General features: G+C 36.9%; 1 protein-coding gene across 2 annotated transcripts; it reads right to left on the bottom strand.

Annotated features, from left to right (window-relative positions):
* Nucleotides 1-4,402: 4,402 nt before the first annotated feature.
* Nucleotides 4,403-21,690, bottom strand: LOC145783178 (E3 ubiquitin-protein ligase PHF7-like). 2 transcript variants are annotated; one of them, XM_082594974.1, is made up of 8 exons: nucleotides 21,326-21,690; nucleotides 10,757-10,882; nucleotides 9,045-9,127; nucleotides 8,539-8,671; nucleotides 7,867-7,910; nucleotides 7,476-7,616; nucleotides 6,794-6,993; nucleotides 4,403-6,103 (listed from the first exon to the last, which is right to left on the bottom strand). In XM_082594974.1, the coding sequence occupies exons 1-8, from the start codon at nucleotides 21,558-21,560 to the stop codon at nucleotides 5,797-5,799; spliced, it is 1,269 nt and encodes a 422-aa protein (XP_082451100.1). In that variant the 5' UTR covers nucleotides 21,561-21,690; the 3' UTR covers nucleotides 4,403-5,796. The 2 variants fall into 2 exon arrangements, with proteins under 2 accessions (XP_082451100.1, XP_082451101.1); XM_082594975.1 differs by lacking the exon at nucleotides 7,867-7,910 and having other exon boundaries at nucleotides 8,567-8,671.
* Nucleotides 21,691-21,724: the final 34 nt, after the last annotated feature.

The following is a 21,724-nucleotide window of genomic DNA, read 5'->3' as shown; positions in this document are numbered from 1 at the left end:
AGTTGGGTTATCATTATTTATATTGAGTTGATGCTGTTTTCATTGGTTCGATGTCTACATTAAATCGATAATCGATATAATAAAAAATACCATTTTGCAAGCAGGGTAGCTGTCTCTTGGCAAGACAAACAACGTCATGTTTACTGGTGGACAAGAAATTTAGTTTCTTTGGTTTTTCATTCGTTGATTAAAAACCGCTTCATCCAGCAAGGAAACTACTATTTCAAGTCTTCGCTTCAGCCATAAGCTGTAAAACTGTCACATGTTTCGACGTACAAAAAAAATTTTTTTTGAGGTTCAGGTTCAGTATAAAAGAATTCAAACAATCAATCAAGCTTACTCTTCAAGGTGTTATGGATTTTTGTGAAAAATAATCTGCTCGTGTTTTCAAATTGATGTGTACGTTTCATGTCGATTGAAGCGTAGAACTCGATTGTGGATTAATGCATGAAGAGCTTATGAGTGCCTACTGCCCAGCATCGGCAAAAAAACTCAACATTTCCAAAATATGCCTAGAAGCCAAGTGTTGACAAGCCTAATTGCTTCATCATTCGGATGACAGCTTTTGTAAACGTTGTTTTAAAATATTAATTGAAATGTGTTAAGCTTTATTGACACGTGTCAGTGTTGAAACACCCATGAGCAGAGTATTTCATCAAGAACTTTTGCAAAACGAATTCTGACATGAGCTGCTTATTGTTCAGTGAAGAATTTCATTTAAAAGCCAAAGTATCAAAACTATTGTTTCTTTTATTGTAAAAGCACAAGCAAGCCTACTTGTCAAGTGACTCTGACAGGTTGATTTGAAGGAGAAAGGCTCTAAGCCCACGTGTTATGGTTTCTGCGCACGTGGGAGAGATTAGACAAAACGACATGCGATTAATGTTTGTTGAAAAAAACCAGCTTGGGTGTTGTCGAAATATTGAAATGGATCTAATGAACCGTAGACCACACTTAGTCACGCCAAAACAGGTATGAACTAAATTAAAATTATTGAACTTAAAAAAAAATAGAAAGAATTTGTAGGCAGCTTGTCTTCTGATCCAAATTGTTTGACTTAGCAAACAGAAAAACCAGCAATTTTGTTTAAGTTTGGTTCATGGAATATAACAATCTGTTTAGGAAGTGAATAAATGCAACAAAAAGTACGCTTGACTTTCTCCTTGTCAATGACCTGTATACTTTCCCGTGAAGTTTATTTCACAAAACAACACAGCTCATTCTTCTTTTTTTCGAGTTGTTTTCATATCTTGTTGCAATGAAAAGGACTCAACACTTTCTCAGACAGAGCCTGTCAGCCTATTCCAAGTGATGCGTGGGAAAATAAATCGTGCAACAAAACGTGCAACAAAACTCTTGCTGTTGGGCAATGGCGAGTGGTTAGCGCGTTGGGCTCACAGTCGAAAGCCTGTATGTTCGACTCCAGTCACCCGCACTTGCTGTTGTTTCTCTAGGCAAGAAACTTTACGATAATTGCCTCTACCCAGTGATCGATTTCGAGTAATGGGTAGTACCAAATTTAAGTCATAAGTAAAGTAGACAACCGGAAACAAACATTGCAGTCGGCTGCAGCGTGGGTCAGGTGTACGTCGGAAGGCGTACACCGATGCATAGCGCTCAAGTCCGCTTTCCCGCAATGCAGGATAAAGATAAACAAACAAACAAACAAACAAGCCTCGCAGTACCAGTAGATATGTAAAGTTGTTAAAATTTGGAACAAACAAATCTACAACTAACGTATCAAATAACCTCCAACACAAGGTTTACATAATTACATTAGGGAACGTTCAAATATTACGTAACGCCTTCGAGGGGGAGGGGGGTTATGCAAAGCGTTACGTTAGCGTCACATCAGGGGGGAGAGGGTTCAAGCAAAACGTTACGTAACGCTTTCGAGTACGGAATGGTAGTTTTTTGTGCTGAATTCGTAGTGAAAAAGCGTTACATGGGGGAGGGGGGGATTGAAAAAAGCGTTACGTTGGCGTTACATGGGGGAGGGGGGGGGGTCAAAAATTTGGAAAGAAAGCGTTACGTAATATTTGAACGTTCCCTTAGCCTATTTGTTGAAATGTTAACATACAGAAAAATAATACAAAAAAAACTTTACACTGCATTACTCAACAGTCAACATCACATAGAAATGTTTCTCGGCAGTCGAAAGTAGCAAGAATTAACTTTTTTTTACATCAGTATTGCACCGCTAATTTATAGCTCACCACAGAACTCTCGATACCGCAGTTGCCTTTGGCAGTTTTTACTTTCGTGGAAATCACACACAAACGTCATCTAACTTTAAAACCAAGTCTAAAGTTAACGCCACTGCTTGACACTGATTCAGTCGATTTTTAAGAGCAAAAATTTATCAAATTAAGAAGTTGTAGCCTTTACCAATCGTCACTGATCGATTCGATTATTTTTTTAAAATAAAGTTGGAACACAAAAGTAAGCCCCCACCAAAGAACGAATATTTCTACATCGGTCTTATCAAGTAGAGCCATGACTTTGCAAAAACACTTAAGAATTTGTTATCGTGATACAAGACGTACTCAGAAGTTAAGGATCAATAACGATTGGCTCTCGTAGTCGACTTGAATAAGAGAGTTGAACAACTTATTCTATATTTATTGTAAGTGCAGCGTCTGAATAAACTTGCACAAATTCTTCCTTTGCGTTCCTTAAATTCTTGGACAACACTCTGGATTAATTTTAACCACATACCAAGCAGTTTATATTATGTCCTGTGTACAAAATACACAGAAGGCACTGATATGGAATACGTATCTTGGTTTGTTCTCGAAAATGGGTCCATTGAGTTTTATATTCTTTATGGCCACTTGGGTTAGAAGTAAGATATACAATGTAAAGTGGTTTGTGTGGTTTTGTGACAATAAACGTTACAGGAGAAAAAAATGTCCATTTTGCTCAAAGGAAAACAGGTTCCATGTAAAGAAACGAGGCTCCTGGCGACAATGCTCAATTAAGATCTGTTTGATAAGGTCTATGCTGGGTTTAAAACGCATTTTTTAATAATTAACTTATGAGAAATTCGTTGTAAATTTTCTTCGTTTTGGATTGAGCACAGGCTACTGTGGATGACGAAAGCTCACACAACGCACCAGTGGCAATGCCAGTATCAGCTGCAGAGATTACATATTTTTCGCTGAAAGTGCAGTGTCGTGAAATTAATTTTATTGTGCTTCAGTTTTTGTATATTCTTTGAAAATTTCTGTTAACAGTAGCCTAATAGGCTATCCGTAAAGGAAAACTTACAACTATCCATTCCCACAAGCTTGACTTGTTGGACCGTTGAGTCGAGTTGCTTTTTGTTTGTAATAAGCGAGCACATACTTATCCACTAGCGAGTCATCAACAAGAAAAATCTTGCTCACAACATCAAACTTGGCCGATTCGAAAGCTGCCATCTATAATCTAATTGAGATCTGGTCACGTTGAAGCGTTGTAAAAAGAACTTCACTTGAAATCGGACGCAAAAAATACTAGGAGGTTGTGTGTATAAATAACATAAACGAGACTTGTTTACCAGATAGCAGTGTTTTTCCAAAAGGCAAACTCGTAATTGCAACCACTTTTATTGCTGTGTCGTAAGAACGTTTTTGGTTTATTGAAAGTAAGATAAGCAGCAATCACACAACCTAGTTTGAAATACGTATAAGGTATTGCGACCGTTTCATTTTTCAAACTGATTGTCCTGCTTTGGTAGCCTATCATGCACGCTATAACGTCCGCGTTTTGTCACTTCTACCTTTTTCTAGACCTTTGCTATGTTTGTCATATATTGTTTTTTCTCGTTGTGATGGTCAGAAACAAAAACAAACTGAGTAGAAAAAAAAATAGTTGCTGTGGAGTTTGAAAAATTTTGGCACGTCCGGTGTCTTGTTTTTAAAATGATGCTTTGTATTTCAACTTTGAATCCAGCGTAGGTATGTAGGGTAGAGGCATCGTCCCACATAGTAAAATCCGTCATTTTTTATGTCTCCAGACGTTGAATCAATGCAAAAATGACGGATTTTGCTGTCTGGTCTATATCTTCTGGTCCAACTTTGCACCTTGGATTTAAAACGGTTATTGAACAATATTGCCACCGTGCGGACAGAACGCAATCAATTTAAGTCAATTATTGAACTGTCATCTTCAGTTTTTGCTACAACTGAATTACGACAGAAATCTTTGAAGGCGAGATATGAAATTACAGCTTTTCACTAAACTTAGCTACCAAACTTCATCTTTACACATTGATTTAACGTCTGCACACGTTGTATCAATATAAAAAGAGGATTTTGTTAGATGAAAACGGTCAAGCTAGTCTGTCGTTCCTTTGTCACGGATGATTTTTCTAATGTCCTAACCAACCGCAATGAAACCAGCACACTTACTTCTTACACAGGTGTCTTGTTCCGTAAATTTGTTAACGACTTTCCACAAATTCAGTCTCACTACACAAATAGAAGCAGTGATTTTGGCACAGTACTTTAACTGCTGACGTTAGCTGGTTCTAGAAACGGCAAAGTTTGCTGAATCGTTGACAAAATACAACAAAACATTACAATGTCTGATACGGCAGTAGTCGTACCGACAAAGCCGACATGTTGTTGAATTGTTAGAATTCTCGAAGTAGTAAAACATCGTTCACTTTGGCAGGCATTGTAATACACAGTAGAATCCTTTTAATTCGTCAGCTCGCCTAGTTCGTCACTCTTTTCTAATCCCCTTGAGGCGACGAATAATTCTACTGTGATTATTTATCATTTTAACAGTTGCAATCGATGCAGTGACAGAGCAACGATCTGATTTATGGCAGGTCATGGAGTGGAGCAACGTACTAATGGCGTGGTGGGTATTGTTGGCAAAATAAACATAAACAGGACTTTAATACAAAACTATAAAACATAAGCAACATGAAAGAAATAGGTTGGCATGCGATGATTGTGTTTCTAGACTTTCTCTGTAGTATGAAAATCTACTGCAAATATTAGAGACAAAGATGTTTGGAAACAAATTTTGTTTTCAATGCCATTGAAGAACTCTAAGTCGTCCAATATTCATTCGAACGTGTTCATTACAGAAAGGAAGTTATGGTATGAAACTTGTAATCTTGATGCAAATGCGTTTGCAACTTCAATTAAATTTCAACGATTAAGAACAACTTCTCCATTTCAACCCTGAGAAAATGCATTTTCAAACAAATATCCGCAAAAAGATTGATGACACACAATGTAAAAGACTGTTACCTCTTTCATTGAAGTGGGTTTACTTCTTGCCATTTGAGTTTTAACATAAAACTGAAAGTGTCAGCTGTCAGGCAGTATCACATGTCAATCAGATATATGCAAAAGTTGCACATGAAACCACAGTTCTCTTGTGGCATTTCTAAATGATCGAGATTTCTTTTCACAAATCGTGCAGTAAAATTTAAGAATTCATTTGTAACATGCAAAGTAAAAATGCAACGTAGATGGCTTGACAAAGCGGTGAACAACCAATGGCGCAGCTGAGTTGGTTAAATTTTCGCAGGTGGAGCGACAATGAAGTGAGTTGGGGATTGAGGTCTATAAAGAGCTCAGTTATGGCTTCAGTTTGTGTAAAAGTAGCACAACATAACAAAATTCAATAACAGAACTATAAAAACAATGAGTTGTTGATTTCTAAACTAAAACATTAAATCTGAAGCAGTGAACACAGGCAATGAGTAGTAAAAATATTGAAAAATCCTTAATTTTACAAAACAGGCAGCTCAGTGACTGTCTAATTCTAATGTCTATTGTCTGCAAGGCTAATTTACACTTGGACGCGTGAATTGCCACCGCCCTGCCTTACACAAGGCTTCTTCGGAGAGTGTGATTCGTTGCAGTCTGTTAAAAGACTGATTCGCTTGCTTCTTCGGGGTTGAGGTCTGGGTTGCGTGATCACGCCAATCTGAGAAGCGAGCTCACGGGCGCCGTCTACTGTATGGATTTCCACGCACGTGTCGCAGGCGTGATACGAGGTTTCGTTCTCGACCGATTGGTCGCAAGCAACATGAGTGCCATTTGACCCGCACAGATCGCACAGAACAACAGCCCACCGACCGCCCGAGAGATTGTAACTGTAACAAGTGTTGCAGAGTTAATGACGTAATCCGACTGTGGTAGCTTAATTAACGTATTGTAGCAATCAACTATAAAACTTAACTGTTTTCAATCATAACTACATTGATTATGGAGCAAGGAAAATAACCGAAGTTGTATCATAGAATAGGGTGAAAGTTTACAAGTCATAAACACTAACTATGTATTGATTCTATTCACCTTACAATTGCGACTGCACTTCCGACAAAACAAGCAGAGTAAAAAAGCGAGTTTTTAAAAATGTTACAAAAGTACAGCAGATTATTTCAAAAATGCGTTATGTTTGATTGAAAAGGTAAACAAATTTTTACCTTAAATTCATATCTTTACATTGTCTTTGATCTAATACCAATATGTCGTATAATATCGTTTATAGCGCTAAATTACTAGCAAATGTGCGCTGCTCTCAGCGATCTGCAAGGCAGACAGTGTCAGCGCAACCACAAGGCAACGCAACCACGAACATTAGTGCCCTAAATCCAATCTCTCGATGTTGCTTGCCAATCGGGAGTGAAATGTAGTGCCATTTGTACGAGGTCTTAACACGACTGGGTAACTAAACACGACTGGGTAGCGAACTAAATAAATCAGAAAAAAAAATCGGACCCATTTTCTAAATCAGAAAAAATCGGAGTCACTCTCTAAATCAGAAAAAAAATTGGACTCACTCTCTACCGTGGGGGCAGCTGCACGTCGGCCGATCGCACTGACTGTGGCGCTGCAAGAGGTCGTGGTAGGCGTCGTGGACTAGCTCCCACGAGGCATCCCTTTCAGGAACATAGATTCCCATCTTTTGCATTTCTTCGGAAAACCCTTGGGAGTCATTGCATACCGGACAACGAAAAAAATATAAACCGGAGGAGAGCGCCTGGATGATGAAAAAGGCAAATCCAAGTTATTAAATAGGTCATTTATTACACTTATTCATCCACGACCTGGACCATCATGTTGACGACGTATCGACTATCGAGGCTTGTGTGCATTGATGCTTTCTGTAAGGCGCGGCCAACGCAGGGTTATCCGTGTTGGAACGGCTGCAGATGAGATGCCAGACGAAAAAGATCCAAACCCGACGCTATTCCATTTATTGGAACAACGTCTGCAGGCATTGAATCAATACAAAAAAAGAGTCTAATATCTGGTTGAAAATAAAAAAGGCAGTTTGCAAAACATAGACAGAGAAAAAAATCAAAGGAAGACAAGCTAAAACTTTCATGAGAAAGATAAAATCACAAACTGAAAACAGTTCTAAAAAACAAAAAAAATGTTTAAATAATTTCCAATCGTGTAGACTTTGCTGTTTTGAAAACAACTGTAGTTAACGTATCAAAAAGGTACAATCGGTGTTACCTGCTGCTGTACGCAACTTCTATGCAACCAAACGTCACAGCAACATGGCGTCTTGAGAGATTGAAAATCGTTCACTGAACAATGAATCGGATCCAGACAGATCGGACACTGTGACGTCATCACATTGGCTTGAGTGGATAGCTACAAGACAAAGTCAAACTGATTTTTTATTTCAAATGCATTGGAATTTTATGAATCAACGCCTGGCATTTTTCACAGTTAATATAAGCTCACAACTCTGACATATCAAATTCACAACTTCAGATCTCCCGTCAAGACTCAAACTCAAAGGTTCCACTTTTCCTTCGGAAATAAACCCGACCGAGTTAAACCACCGGAGTAGTGCTTTAATAACTTCACTACATCATAATAAAAATCATGAAAATTTTACCTCTCTTTTGGTCTTTTTTCTCCGAATGACTTTATTTTTAGTATCTGGAAAGAGATGAAAACAATCTTTAATCAAAGTTATCGGTCTAAAATAACGATAATGTGTTTTTCATGGCGCTGAATCTATCGCATAAATACAAGGCAAAAATTTTCGGTGCATACGTTGCTACCAAAGCTTTGTAAAGCAGAAGTTTCGGTGCTTCTGCCCTGCATCATTGCCTACAATCCATTCCTTCAATACTGAGTGTGAAGCAGTGCCAGACCTTACCACTTTCATCAAACTCTGATGAAACCCGTGGGTCATGGTTTGCACACCCCTGAATTAAATTATAAAATAAACGATGTTATCAATCCTTAAGATATTCCCACTACCCATTAATTTTCTCCGTTCTTATATGGGCAAGCCAGGCAGCTAATGTTGGTAGACCACACGCCACAGTAGCTCTGCAGTCTGCATATATTGTCTATGGGTATTGGGTACATGGTATTTCTTCACTATATCCAGAAAAAAGTTCTTACTGGATGACCAGTGACCACGACTTTAAAATCGGGTTTAGAGACATAAAAAGAAGTGGTGCTTTAAAAATAAATATAATATCAAATCTTTTTTAAGACTTTTGAAAGAAAATTTCTACTTTAATATTTATAAAAGTGACAATTTCAACACAGATACCTGAAATAGAATGTGTTGTATTAGGAACCATCAAAGATTGGCGAGGTCTGTGGCGAGAGCAGAATGATTTAAAATTCTCATAAAATTGAAACAGATAGCCGTTGTCCAATCCACAGGTGAAATGAATCATGGACTGTAAAATAACGAAGACTCAGTGTTAAAAAACTGTCGAACCTTTTCAAATGACATCGGATCTAAAGCAAACCTACATAATACGGTAGGCTAATAGTTAGTAATTAAGGAATATGTAATAATAGCCATAAAAATAAGGGCAATGACAGTTTGAGATTCACTGACAATACAAACCAAGTCTAAAAAATTACAGAAGTTTCGATTGTGGGAGTCAACTTAATTAAAGTCAACCAAACTTTTATGATTGTCTTATCAAAAATAATCCTTCAGGACAGATCTTCCAAAAATATTCATAAGAGTAATTAATTGATGAAAATCTTGTATTAATGAAGACATTTTAGTGAAAAGATTGCTTTCTCAAACCAATGTTCTACCTTGCAAGTGGTCAAAACACAGCCAATGGAAGCACCCATTTTGTGACAATATACGCAGCGGAGTTTTGAAGCTCTTCTGACTTCTGAAAATAAAATCATAGTTTATAGCACTTTGTGATATGCTGTAGCAAAGGGTCTACGTCTTTTAGGCGCTGGTCTAATAGGCGCGCACACTGTGGCGCCCGGTCATTTAGGTGCTATTCCTAGTAAAGTCTGTAGATTGTATCAGCTTGGCAGGTAGGGGCGTAGGGCAATGCTTTTCACACAAAATATTATATTGAACAGGAAAAAAATTTGTTTTGTTAATGCGTGTGCGTTGTTGGTCATGGCTTCAGTGAGTGAAGTTGCTGAGTAATGCTGAGTGGCAGCGCTGAGTAATAGTGTATTCAGGTAGGCTATTTTTCAACATAAATGCTTTTCTTGACTAGGTCAATAGTAAACCAGTGCTTGTTTGTTAAATGACTTTCAAAATGTTTAAAAGCGCACAACTTTGATTAATTAATGCTATAGTGTGTACAAACTTGAGATGTCCAAAGCGGTTAAGCTATAGCCTGAAAAACTGTAGCCTACATTAAAAACTATTAGATAGATTTTCCTATTAGTTTACATGTAATGTTTTAGTTTACATGTAATAAAATTTTAACCACCCATTCAATATAGGCCACGGTATGATATTTTTTTACTGATGTTTAGTGTAGTTATTATTTGACTCTTTCACAACCACCGAGGTCAAGACGTTTAATCTAAATAGTACCAGACATTTTTCACACAAATCTGTTGTATTTACGCCGTAAAAACATCTCATGTGATCGACATAGACGCACAATCTTGACATCAAATGAAAGCATACATCTTCAGCTATCCGAAGATGCAAAGCTTTGCAATAAAATTTAAAACATTCCATGTACAACTAGCAACTTTCCACACGGTATTTTTTCTAATTTCTAAAAAAATTAAAAATTGGCAGAAAAGTGTAGCCTACTTCATTATAATTCTTACTACCCAAGCATGATACAATAATATGAAAATATATGTAGTTTAATCGAATGCCAAAACAATTCTGCACGTGAGAAAAATTTTATCTGCTATCATTTACATTTTTTTTTGCTTGAAATAGGCTACCTTTCAACCTTGGACGTTGGGATACTTGGGGATACTTCCTTGGTCATCATGGCAAAAATCCCAAGACGTGTGTATACGTCCGTGGTCGCGAAAGAGTTAACTAAAAATGAACTCAATAATGTTCGGAAGCTTGAATGATTTATTGATAAAGCTTTCACCAACGCAAACCTGGACTAACAACAAATAAAACAGTAATAAATCAATAAAACAACAATATATTTTTCTGTTTAATATAACATTTTGTGTGAAAAGCATTGCCGGTTTAAGCAGCTTCACTCACGGAAGCCAGGATATAATTTTCTGGCAAGCTGATACAATCTACAGACTTTACTAGGAATAGCACCTAAATGACCTCCGCACCTAAATATCCAGACGCCACAGTGTACGCGCCTATTAGACAAGCGCTTAACTGTCAGCGCCTAAAAGACTTGCTCCCGTAGCAAATAAACAAAGTATTCCTAGAACAACATGACATTGAAAATTACCTAACGATACCCAAATTGCAAAATCAATAGAAAAGTCATTCAATAGAAATGCGCACAAAGATTGGCAAACTTTGCATAAGATATAACAATGAACATCAAAAATACCTTGAATAATATCCTTTATTGAAAACCCATACATTGAATCAATTTCTATTGAATCATCAATGTCACTTTCACTTGACTGGGACAAACCGCTTGCAAACAAAAGACAAAAATAATGCACAGATAGTCCTGAAATACATTACAAACAATTAAAAATTGTATTGATTTTAGACTTATATATATACAATGTTGTATAGCCTATATTATATGGTTAAAAATTTGCAGTCCCATGCAAGCCTGCAATCATCATCATCATCCGTTCAGTCGGTTCCGACTCTCGGTCACTCTATAAACCGCTCTCCTTCAACAGCTCTTGATTCCTCACAACCTCCTTTAGCTCTTACATGCCCATATCCTGCTGTCATTTGTCACAGTATGGAGCAATCTTGTATTGGGACAACCATTCCATTTTCCTACAGTGACCAAACCAAGCATAAGGTTATTTTTCAGTGACGTGCTTCTCAATATGTGGCCAAAATACAAAAGTTTTTGTTAGACTATTCAGGCTTCTAAGAATATGTCCGGTTTACTTTGGTCCAAAATCTGTTTGTTTTGTTTTTGCTGTCCAAGGAACTCACAGCATCTTTCTCCAATACCATAATTCAAAATCAGCGATCCTTTTTCTGTCTGCTTTGTTCATTGTCCATGTTTCACATCCAAGTTGTAATTGAAATAAATAAAAGTAATTAAATGAATTAAGTAAATTAAAGAAATAATTAATTAAAGTAATACAGTAGAAATAAATAGTCAACAGGTTACTTTTTATTGGTGAATAATTATCAAATAGGCCTATTGTTTTTCTTGCTTAATGTATATGTTGTGCAACTATATTTTGGCAAGCAGAACAGTTCTGACAGTTTCTTTGCTAATTCTAGCAAATTGGTTGTTTGGCTTGCTTAGGCCATCAGCCCATCACATAAATAAAATATTCCAATTTATCCTATCATGCATATTACGGTATGTATATCAGGGTTGTCGGTATTTTACCCGACCCAAAAAAACCCGGGTGGGTTTTTTTGAAAAAACCCACTTAAAAAAACCCAAAAAACCCATAAAAAAACCCAGAGCATCTTATTTGTCCAGTTTTTATTAGAAAATTAAAAAAAATGAACAAAAACACAAGGCACTTAAAACAAACTTTAAATTAGGACTTAAGGATGTGATTATGAAGTAAATTTCCAAGAATAAACTGAAAAGTGAAAACGCAGTGGATATTGTACAGTACACAAAAATCAAGTAATGCCACTTTGTGTATGTATACTACATTGATTGATTGATTGAATTTTTATCCTCGGACTGGAAAAGCTTCAATGCAGAGCTTAATCCTGGCAGTTTCGCATACTTGTAGAGGCTTTAAATCACTGACGCAGGCCGGTCACCGAGATTGACAGAGTGAAGTTTCCGACTGTTGAAGTCTTGTTGCCGGGGAACTATTCCATCCATTAGATGTCGCTGAATGGAGAGCAGTCCCTAACGTGCGTTGCTTAAGCGCACACCCCGAGAGTCGAACCAGCGCCGCTTGATCTTGAAGCTTCTTCGTTCCAGAAGTGACGCGCTAACCAATTGAGCTATCGGGGCGGACATTAAAACTCATTCATGCAAGAAGGCCTTATAGTTAAACTGGTGAAAGTACTACTCTACTGTAGTCTGTATATATGATGTGAAATACAATTTAGGAGGCTATTTACCAATTACAGATTCTGGATTCTAACGCATGGCTGTTTCAGAGCATTTGCCTAAATGGCCAATGGCCACGCAATCGCTCAATTGCTCAATGCTCATCCATTACTATATATAATATATATATAAATGATAAAAAATATTTAAACATGATGGCATAAATGCTCCTTGCCTTCAAATCTAAAGCAAATGATGCAATAATGTGATTTCTACCACGGTAGCATCAACTTGGTATATATAGAAATCAGTGGATGATGCAACATCCAACTTGATCTTGAAATTAATGGATGATGCAACATTCAACCAACAACAACCCTAGTGCATTATTTTATTGAGTTATGCAAGCATGTACTGTGAGTGAAAGGCACTTCATTCGTAAAATGTAGTTTTGAGGTGAAATAAGCATGAATCTACCTTTTGTTGCATCTTTTTAAAAAAAAAACAATAAAACCCAAAAAAACCCGGGCGGGTTGGGCTTTTTTAAAAAAACCCGGGTTTTTCTCAACCCTGATGTATATACATATTTGCATTGTGCACAGCTCACCGCTCCGACAGTTTAAGCACTCTGGCAAGGTGGGGGAAAGTATCCAAATGTGGTTCCATGCATACCACAAATGGAAAAATCACCATGCGGAATTACTTATATGAATAATTATTATATACAGTAGAACTCGGTTAATCCGGATTCGGTTAATCCGGATCTTTGCCTAATCTGGATAAAACTGGGAGTACAAATGATTTGTAATCTTTTTCTTGAGAAACAGCTTTGGATTATCCGGATTATTTAATCTGGATCTTTGCCTATTCCGGACAAAAGTTGCGCTTTCTCTATCGCTTTATCTGAATTTGCTTTGTTTGACCGTGATTTTTTGTAAGTTTTCCATAGAAACTCGTCTTCGGTAACTGTTTTCAAAAGTTTTGAGTGACTACAGATTATTCCGACACTCATGTCTGAAGATGTAACTTTTGCCAGTGTGTTCTTGCGTTAGACGCAGAGTGTACAAATACATTCATTTTACATGCATTTCAAAAGAACTCAATCACTGGGTCGCTAATGTGGTGATCGCGCGTCTCGGAATTGGCAGATGACCACACTAATGCGTTCAATTTCAGTGATTTTTACCGATTCCCTTCTATCTAGGTAACGTCAGGCTTGATAGAAGTAGAACCGTCATCGGTTAATCCGGATCTTCGCCTAATCCGGATGGAATCGCCGGTCAAATCGAATCCGGATTAACCGAGTTCTACAGTAGTAACAAGGCATTCAAGTCTAGTGTACGTTACTGCACTGATGAGACCTTTAAGCCTAGTCTACACTACAAAACATTTTGAGCTGAGCGTGGCTCATTCTTTGTTTATTTAACACAAAGCTTCTCTCGGCAACAGCGCCGCCGTCGGCCTGAAAATGTCTGGTCATCGCGAGCTTTTTTTACGCTCTGGAGAGATTCGCTTGACCAAGGTTCTGGCGCAAAATTTAGTTTGAGCTCAGGTCTTGGCATTTTGTGGAACTTTGATGGAAAGGCAGTTTCAGTTTTCTGGAAGGATGGCACTCTGTTTCAGTTAATAGGTTAGTTGGTGTGTGCAGATAAAAATTAAATTAGTCAGGTTCAGGTAGCACTTCACTAGGCTTTTGGTCAAACTTGGGTTGGCCTACCTGCTAGCCTTGCATTGATTGCAGGGTTCAACTCTACAAGTTATAGGATAGCTTTAAGTCTAGGTCTACAATACTATTCTGGATTATTTTCAGTTGACCTATTACGCTGTGTCAGTACAATGATGGATGCGTTTGATTGATAAGTTTGAATCAATTGGAGGCGAATTTCCAGTCAGATGACGTAACCAAGCAGAAAGTGAAGTTGTTAGCACTTGAATGCACACGGTCGCAAGATCAAATTTGCCAGTGTAGACAGTTTTTAGTCAGTCGAGGCTGGACAATGCAGGCGTTTGCGCTTTTCGGGCTTGTAGTGTAGAGTAGACCAGGCGGCCGAAACAGTGACGTCTTGTCTGCAGTTATATGTATATTAGGGTGGTTTGAAAAATATTTTTTTGCAATTTTAACGTGGGGGTTCTGAAAACCTGGCAAACCTTTAAAAAATAACATTTCCACAATTTTTTTTTGGTAGGCCCCAAAACCCAGCCACCTACCCCCCAATAAAGGTCACAAAAGGTCAAATTTAGTAAAAAATCCTCTAACTTGCTCATCACTCATAGTAGAAAGTCAGTTTTGGTGTCAAAAGATGCAGAATACTTGTATTTCTATGTGTCATAAAAGGAACTTTTTTTCTAAATGCATTGGTTTTTGAGATAATTTAAAAAAATGCATTTTTTAGTGTACATATGAGTCATTCCATGCCAAACGTCCTGAAACTCATAAAGTTCCCTGTTCGACCCACTTCGATTTTGCTCAAACTAGGTGAATATGTTATTTGGCATGATATAGCCATGCATTACAAATTTTAGCTCAATATCGATTATAGTTTTGGAAATATGATGCTTTAAAGTTCTAGGTACCCCCTAAACTTTTCTTTATTCGTTTTTTAGACCATTTTTAATTAACCATATCTTTTGCTCCAAAGGTTATATAAAGTTTATGTGTGGTAAAATGGTTCACTCTTAGCTATATTACATGATTGCATTGTCAAAATGCAATTAATTTGCAGCATAGTTAGTGGTGTAATCAAGCTTCAAAGTTCAAAGTAGCTTTTTCTTCACCAAACAAATTGTGTGCCATATTTGGAAGTCTGTAACTTTTTTATGAAAACTAAGATGGTTATTATATTTATCACGGATGTTCTTTCCCGACCAGATAACAACTTCACCAAGTTTGATAAATAACACTGCATTTATTGGAAAGTTACAATGTATCAAAATATGTACCCAAAGCAAAATAACGCCATCTTGTGGTGTAAAAACACCCCCGTAAAAAAGTGTTGACAAAACAATTTTACCTGTTAAGGAACATTACCTAAGGAAGAAGAATCAAGGAATATGAGTACACTGCAAGGATGTGTCAAATATTATTTAGTTCTTTATCACAAATATGTTTAATTGCCGGAATGGCCCGTTTCGATGAGTCCGATCCCTATTCAGTGATTTTTTGAATTTTTTTTTTAAATTATCGGGTACCGTAGCCTAATTATCATTGCCGTTTTAGGGTTAGGGGTTAGAGGTTAGGAACTCACCGAATCGGACTCACCGAATAGTAGCAGACCCTTTAATTGCAGGGGGTTCTTCCATTTCAGCCAAGTTCATGTTTACCATTTTATAGTAAACTTTTGCCTTGTTGTTGGGTTTTGGTTTGTGAAAATGACGCGTATTGCAGTGTACCTTGCAGTGTACTCATATTCCCTGATTCTTAATCCTTAGATAGTGTTCTTCAACAGGTAAAAAAATTGTTTTGTCAACACTTTTTTATGGGGGTGTTTTTACACCACAAGATGGCGTTATTTTGCTTTGGGTACATATTTTGATACATTGTAACTTTCCAATAAATGCAGTGTTACTTATCAAACTTGGTGAAGTTGTTATGGGGGTTCTCAAGTATAGGTGGCGGCCGAAAATTGGGTGGCCAGCCTTTTTCCTGTGGGTCGCCAACTAAGCCCAGGAAAAGGGTCGTGTTTGCCATAAGAGTTTTTCAGGCTCGATAGCAGGGTCTGCTACTATTCGGCTAATCCGATTCGGCGAGAGCCTTTTTCGGCGAGTGCCCTATTCGGCAAGTTTTTGAAATTTTATTTTTGAAAGGGAATTATCGGGTACCGTAGTCTAATTATAATTGCCGTTTTTACATCGTTAAACGTTGAAATCGTGCAGAAAGGAATAAAAATAAAATGTTTGAACTATTAAATTAAAATTCGTTATGTCAGTTCAGTTGAGTTGTTTTTATTTCTGACCATCATATCAAAAACAATACACGTCAACATAGCAAAGGTAGAAGCGACAAAACGCGAACGTTAAAACGTGCTTGAATTCGTCATGTCAGTTCAGTTGTTTTTATTTTTGATCATGATATCAAAAACAATTCACGTCAACATAGCAAAGGTGTAAAAAAAGGTAGAAGCGACAAAACGCGAACGTTGAAACGTGCTTGTGACCGAAGTAAGTTATTGAGTTGAAAGAAATTTGGCACGGTCGCAACACCTTCAGAAAAATTTAAGAAATAAAGGGAAAATAAAAAAAAGAAAATGTTACAAAAAAAAAAATCATGTTTAATGTCTATAAGTTAGTACTTTTGAATAGTTAAAATGATTAGTTTGGATCAACAAATGTGTGGCCTACAGCTTGGATTGAAAGGAAATTATCGGGTACCGTAGCCTAGTTATCCCGATGAGCAGAAATTGCCATTTTTACATCGTTTTAACGTCGCTAAACATTGAAATCGTGTAGAAAAGAGAACTTTGCTGACTAGGATACGTTGAAACTGGGAAACATTTACAGAAGCCCTTCGATTTGTTCCAAGAACCCATTTAGCCTAACAGTTTATTTGTACATTGATTCAACGTCTGAATACATTATCTTAAAAATGCAACGTATCGAAGGGCTTCTGTGAATGTTTCTCAGTTTCAACGCAGGCCTTAAAGCTCGTGTCTTTTTCCGGCAGCCATCGTGGCCCACCGAGAGCTCCTTCTCGGCGGCCAAATCTGCGTGCTTGGAGGCCAAAATACAATAACGATAGCACAAGTAAATAGCATTAAACTTGCAACAATGTTAAAATGATCACTTAGCGTTGTTGAAGTCTGGGAGACGTCCTGCAATAGAATCGTTGTACCACGCATTAAATGCTTTATCGGGATTGTAATCCGGTATTGCGGGACCATCTAACGACCCTAAATTGTTTTAACTGCTTGCAGCTCAGTAAATTGTTTCAACTGCATACCGCCTTTCATAAAATCTGACCATTTATTCCGTTATGATGTCACCATTGAGGGTGTGAAGTCACTAACCCACAGCGTTCTCAACTATGAAGACACGTGTTTTACCCACAGATGTCAACTAACCTAGTTCTCCTTTTTAACAACGATTCAATGTCCGACAACATTGAATCGATATAAAAACAACAATATTGCCAGCCGATGTAAATTAGCACTTCAAATTAACACTTTGTTAAAATAAACATCGAGAATTGCAAACAAGACTTACAGCGCTGGTGATCGCAGCTGGATATATTCAATACAACAGCAGTGACTACGATGCGCTGACCTAATTCTGCGTCACTCTTTGATACTACATATTTTCGACATTTAATCCACAATCATTCTATTGCGAAATTAAATAATTGGCTAGAAGAAACCGGCGGCTAAACTTGGCTGACGGAGGAGGTAGCACAGGTGGTCATTCAAGCACTACTTAGCGGCCATGGCCGCTTTAAGGCTTGCAACATATCCTAGTCATCAAAGTTCTCTTTTCTACACGATTTCAACGTTAAAACGATAGGCCACACATTTGGTTAGCCTAAGTTTCATTCTGTTACAACAATGTAAAAATCAACTGTTAGGCCAACTGGGTTCTTGGAACAAATTTTTGCTGGTAGGGATAACTAGGCTACGGTACCCGATAATTTCCTTTCAATCCAAGCTGTAGGCCACACATTTGTTGATCCAAATTAATCATTTTAACTATTCAAAAGTACTAACTTATAGATATTAAACATGATTTTTTTTGTAACATTTTCTTTTTTTTATTTTCCCTTTATTTCTTAAAATTTTCTGAAGGTGTTGCGGCCGTGCCAAATTTCTTTCAACTCAATAACTTACTTCGGTCACAAGCACGTTTTAACATTCGCGTTTTGTCGCTTCTACCTTAAAAACAACTGAACTGACATGACAAATTCAAGCATGTTTTAACGTTCGCGTTTTGTCACTTCTACCTTTGCTATGTTGACGTGTATTGTTTTTGATATGATGGTCAGAAATAAAAGCAACTCAACTGACATGACGAATTTTAATTTAATAGTTCAAACATTTTATTTTTATTCCTTTCTGTACGTTCAGCGACGTTAAAACAATGTGAAAACAGTTAGGCTACGGTACCCGATAATTCCCTTTCAAAAATAAAATTTCAAAAACTCGCCGAATAGGGCACTCGCCGAATCGGACTAGCCGAATCGGATTAGTCGAATCGGACTCGCCGAAACGGGCCATTCTGTTTTTGCTTGGGGTGCATATTTTGATGCATTGTAACTTTCTAATAAATGTAGTGCTACTTATCAAACTTGGTGAAGTTGTTACTAGGTAGGTAGAATTCTATTTGAATAAGACCCTTCTGATGACCTGTTAAAGGTGAAATAGGCTGTTAAGGATTCAGATAGTAATAACTATATTCATAGGCGTCGATTTTTTCTTAGAAGAGAGGAATTCTGGGTGGGCGAGAGTTTTCAAACAGATTTCATTGAATGTGTATGTTCTCAAATCCGCAATGGTTAGTCTTTCTCACAAAGGCTGCGTTTAGCGTCGCTGCAGCAATTAAGCTTTAATAGGTTTGATGTTTGCTTTCTTGCGCCTTGCGATCTTATTAGCGCTGCTAAACTAAACAAATTTCTTTTATATTTTCTATTGCAACCTAAAAAGCGCGTGACTCGTGCCCTGTTATCTATAAAGTGGCGCCTTCGGGTTCTTCATTTTGATTCATAAAAAGTGATTGTTTCAGTACGTCTTTAGTTTGTATTGGTTATTTTATTGACCATGTTCATTATGATGTCATGTTCATATTACCTTTACGCTGACCTGGAACTGAAGTTTGATTGTGACGTAACGAAAGTGAGACCATTCGGAGAAAAGATCAAACATGGCTTTCTCTTACCAGAAATTGCCAGCGTGTGGCAGTTGCCATAGCAACAACAATCCAGTGAGTATCGATTTTTTTCAAAGCAGCGTTGTTGCGGAATCGCTTTGTTCTGTCAGATACCTAACGAGAGACTTTGCGTAAAATAAGAAGTTGCCCTGCAGTTGGTTGGATAGTTTCGCGTTTAACAAAAACGTAAATAATTGTAATGAACACTTCATAAGTGTCATGAAAACAAGGTGGGCGAAACATATTTTGCCCACCCTCGTTTCTCAGCAGGGTGGGCGTCGCCCACCCGGCCCACCCTATTTTGACGCCTATAACTATATTTGATTTATATATATATAATTAATTAAAATATATATAATTAAAATATTAAGAATGTATTGACTGCAGAGTGCAGACAGTGGCACACAGTTTTAGCCTTTGCATTACCGTACATTAATAATTGCATGACATACATAAATAGATACATGATAATCAACTTGCTGACATGATAATTATGTGGCAAGGTTAGCAAAGGCCAAATTACCAGAAAATCTAACGTTTTCAATTTTCATGTACCGGTATCTATTTATTCTATTTGAATAAGAACCTTCTGATGATCCATTTAAGAGGCATTCCATTATAATTCAACAAATTTTAGAAAGAAATGTAACCACTAGGTTTCAAAAGGTGTTGGTTTTGATATATGTTGTTGTTTTCAAAATTTGAACTTGGGCAAAAAATTTTTTTTTAAATCGGACAAGTGGTTTGTGAGATATCGCGTTTTGAAATTTTGTTGCTGTCACTAGGTGGCGCTGTTGATGTTCCCAATGTTTTTTGATTTTAGGGTTATATTAGGGTTAGAAAGTTGGTTGAAGTGTCTATTCCACCATTTTTCATAATGCAGAGTTCAAAAATGGTCTCAATTTTAGTCTAAAAGCATTAGCTAAGGAGTTATGGAGCATTTAAAAAAATTTGGGGGACCAAATGCCAACCCTCAAATTGTCATGTGGGTAACGAGATATATCGAAAAAAAATTCTGTTCTTGAAAGTTTCTTGCATATACTTCATGATAGTATAATATTTTTTTATGAGACTTTTGTCCTTTTTGCACAATGCAACCTTATATCAAAGATCTATTAATGCAACATTTGAATGATGCTTGCTTATGATGTCACAATAACAAATTACAGATTTCCCCAAAAAACTTTTTTTCATTGTGAAATTTGCCTGGGAAAACAAAATTTGACTGCAATTTTGAAACAAGGGCTGGTTTTCCTGAGCAATTTTCACAATGAAAAAAGTTTTTTGGGAAAATCTGTAATTGTTATTGTGACATCATAAGCGTGCATCATTCAAATATTGCATTAATAGATCATATAACTTCTCATGCAAGTCTTTGATAAAAGGTTGCATTGTGCAAAAAGGACAAAAGTCTCATAAATAAACAATATATTATCATGAAGTATACGCAAGAAACTTTAAAGAACAAAAAAAAAATTTGGGATATCTTGTTACCCACATGGAAATTTGGGGGTTGGCATTTGGTCCCCCAATTTTTGTTAAATACCACACAACTCCTTAGCTAATTCTTGTAGACTAAAATTGACATCATTTTTGAATTCTGCATCATGAAAAATGGTGGAATAGACACTTCAACCAACTTTCTACCTCAAACATAACCCTAAAATCAAAAAACATTGGAAACATCAACAGCGCCACTTAGTGACAGCCACAAAACTTCAGAACGCGATATCTCGAAAAACGCTTGTCCGATTTAAAAAATTTTTTTTTTGCCGAGATGCATTTTTCACATACTATGACATATGCTTTAGTCATCAAAATTGAAGACTTAGTGGTTATTTGGATTTGTTGAATTATAATGGAATGCCTCTTAAGTGAAACAGGCTGTCAAGGGTTTAGACAGTAATAACTATATTTGATTAAATAGATACATTACATATACTATTCAACTGAAGTATGTCATTAAATATTAAAATATATTATACATACAAATTTAAGATGACAACTAAAAACTTTCATTTTGATAAGGAAACAATACCAATTATATAATATACACACTAGCTACAAAAACCTTGTGCATTTATGATAAATAGAAACTAAATGCACCTGAAAAAGAATGGTGCAAAAGTTCCCCGTACTTTTCTTCACAATCTTCTGAACTGTGACAAAAAACACAAATGTGGTTCTTGGGTAAAGCGTTGACATCTTTGATTGAAATGTTTAATTTTTTCCACCATTCATCAGATGTTGTATCTTCATGCTCTTGCTCATGATTTTGAGGTTTCTGATTTCGTTTATAGGGTGCTTTGAGCTTTTGTTGCTTCAAAAATGTACTTGGCATAATTGCGTCAATGTCCTTCTTACAGCAATATATATATTTAAATAATGCTACCAGTGGCACTATCTTGATAAATTTACTTCCAAGCAATAAAGATTAATGTAACCTAGTTTGCTTGTGCCTGAAACATGTGAAGCCTGCCAGCAAATGTTAATGTTATATACTTT

The sequence above is a fragment of the Aplidium turbinatum genome, chromosome 14 (assembly GCF_918807975.1).
Source record: "Aplidium turbinatum chromosome 14, kaAplTurb1.1, whole genome shotgun sequence".
Lineage (NCBI taxonomy): Eukaryota > Metazoa > Chordata > Ascidiacea > Aplousobranchia > Polyclinidae > Aplidium > Aplidium turbinatum.
The sequence above is the reverse complement of the archived record's forward strand: the minus strand, read 5'-3'. Positions and strand labels throughout refer to the sequence as shown.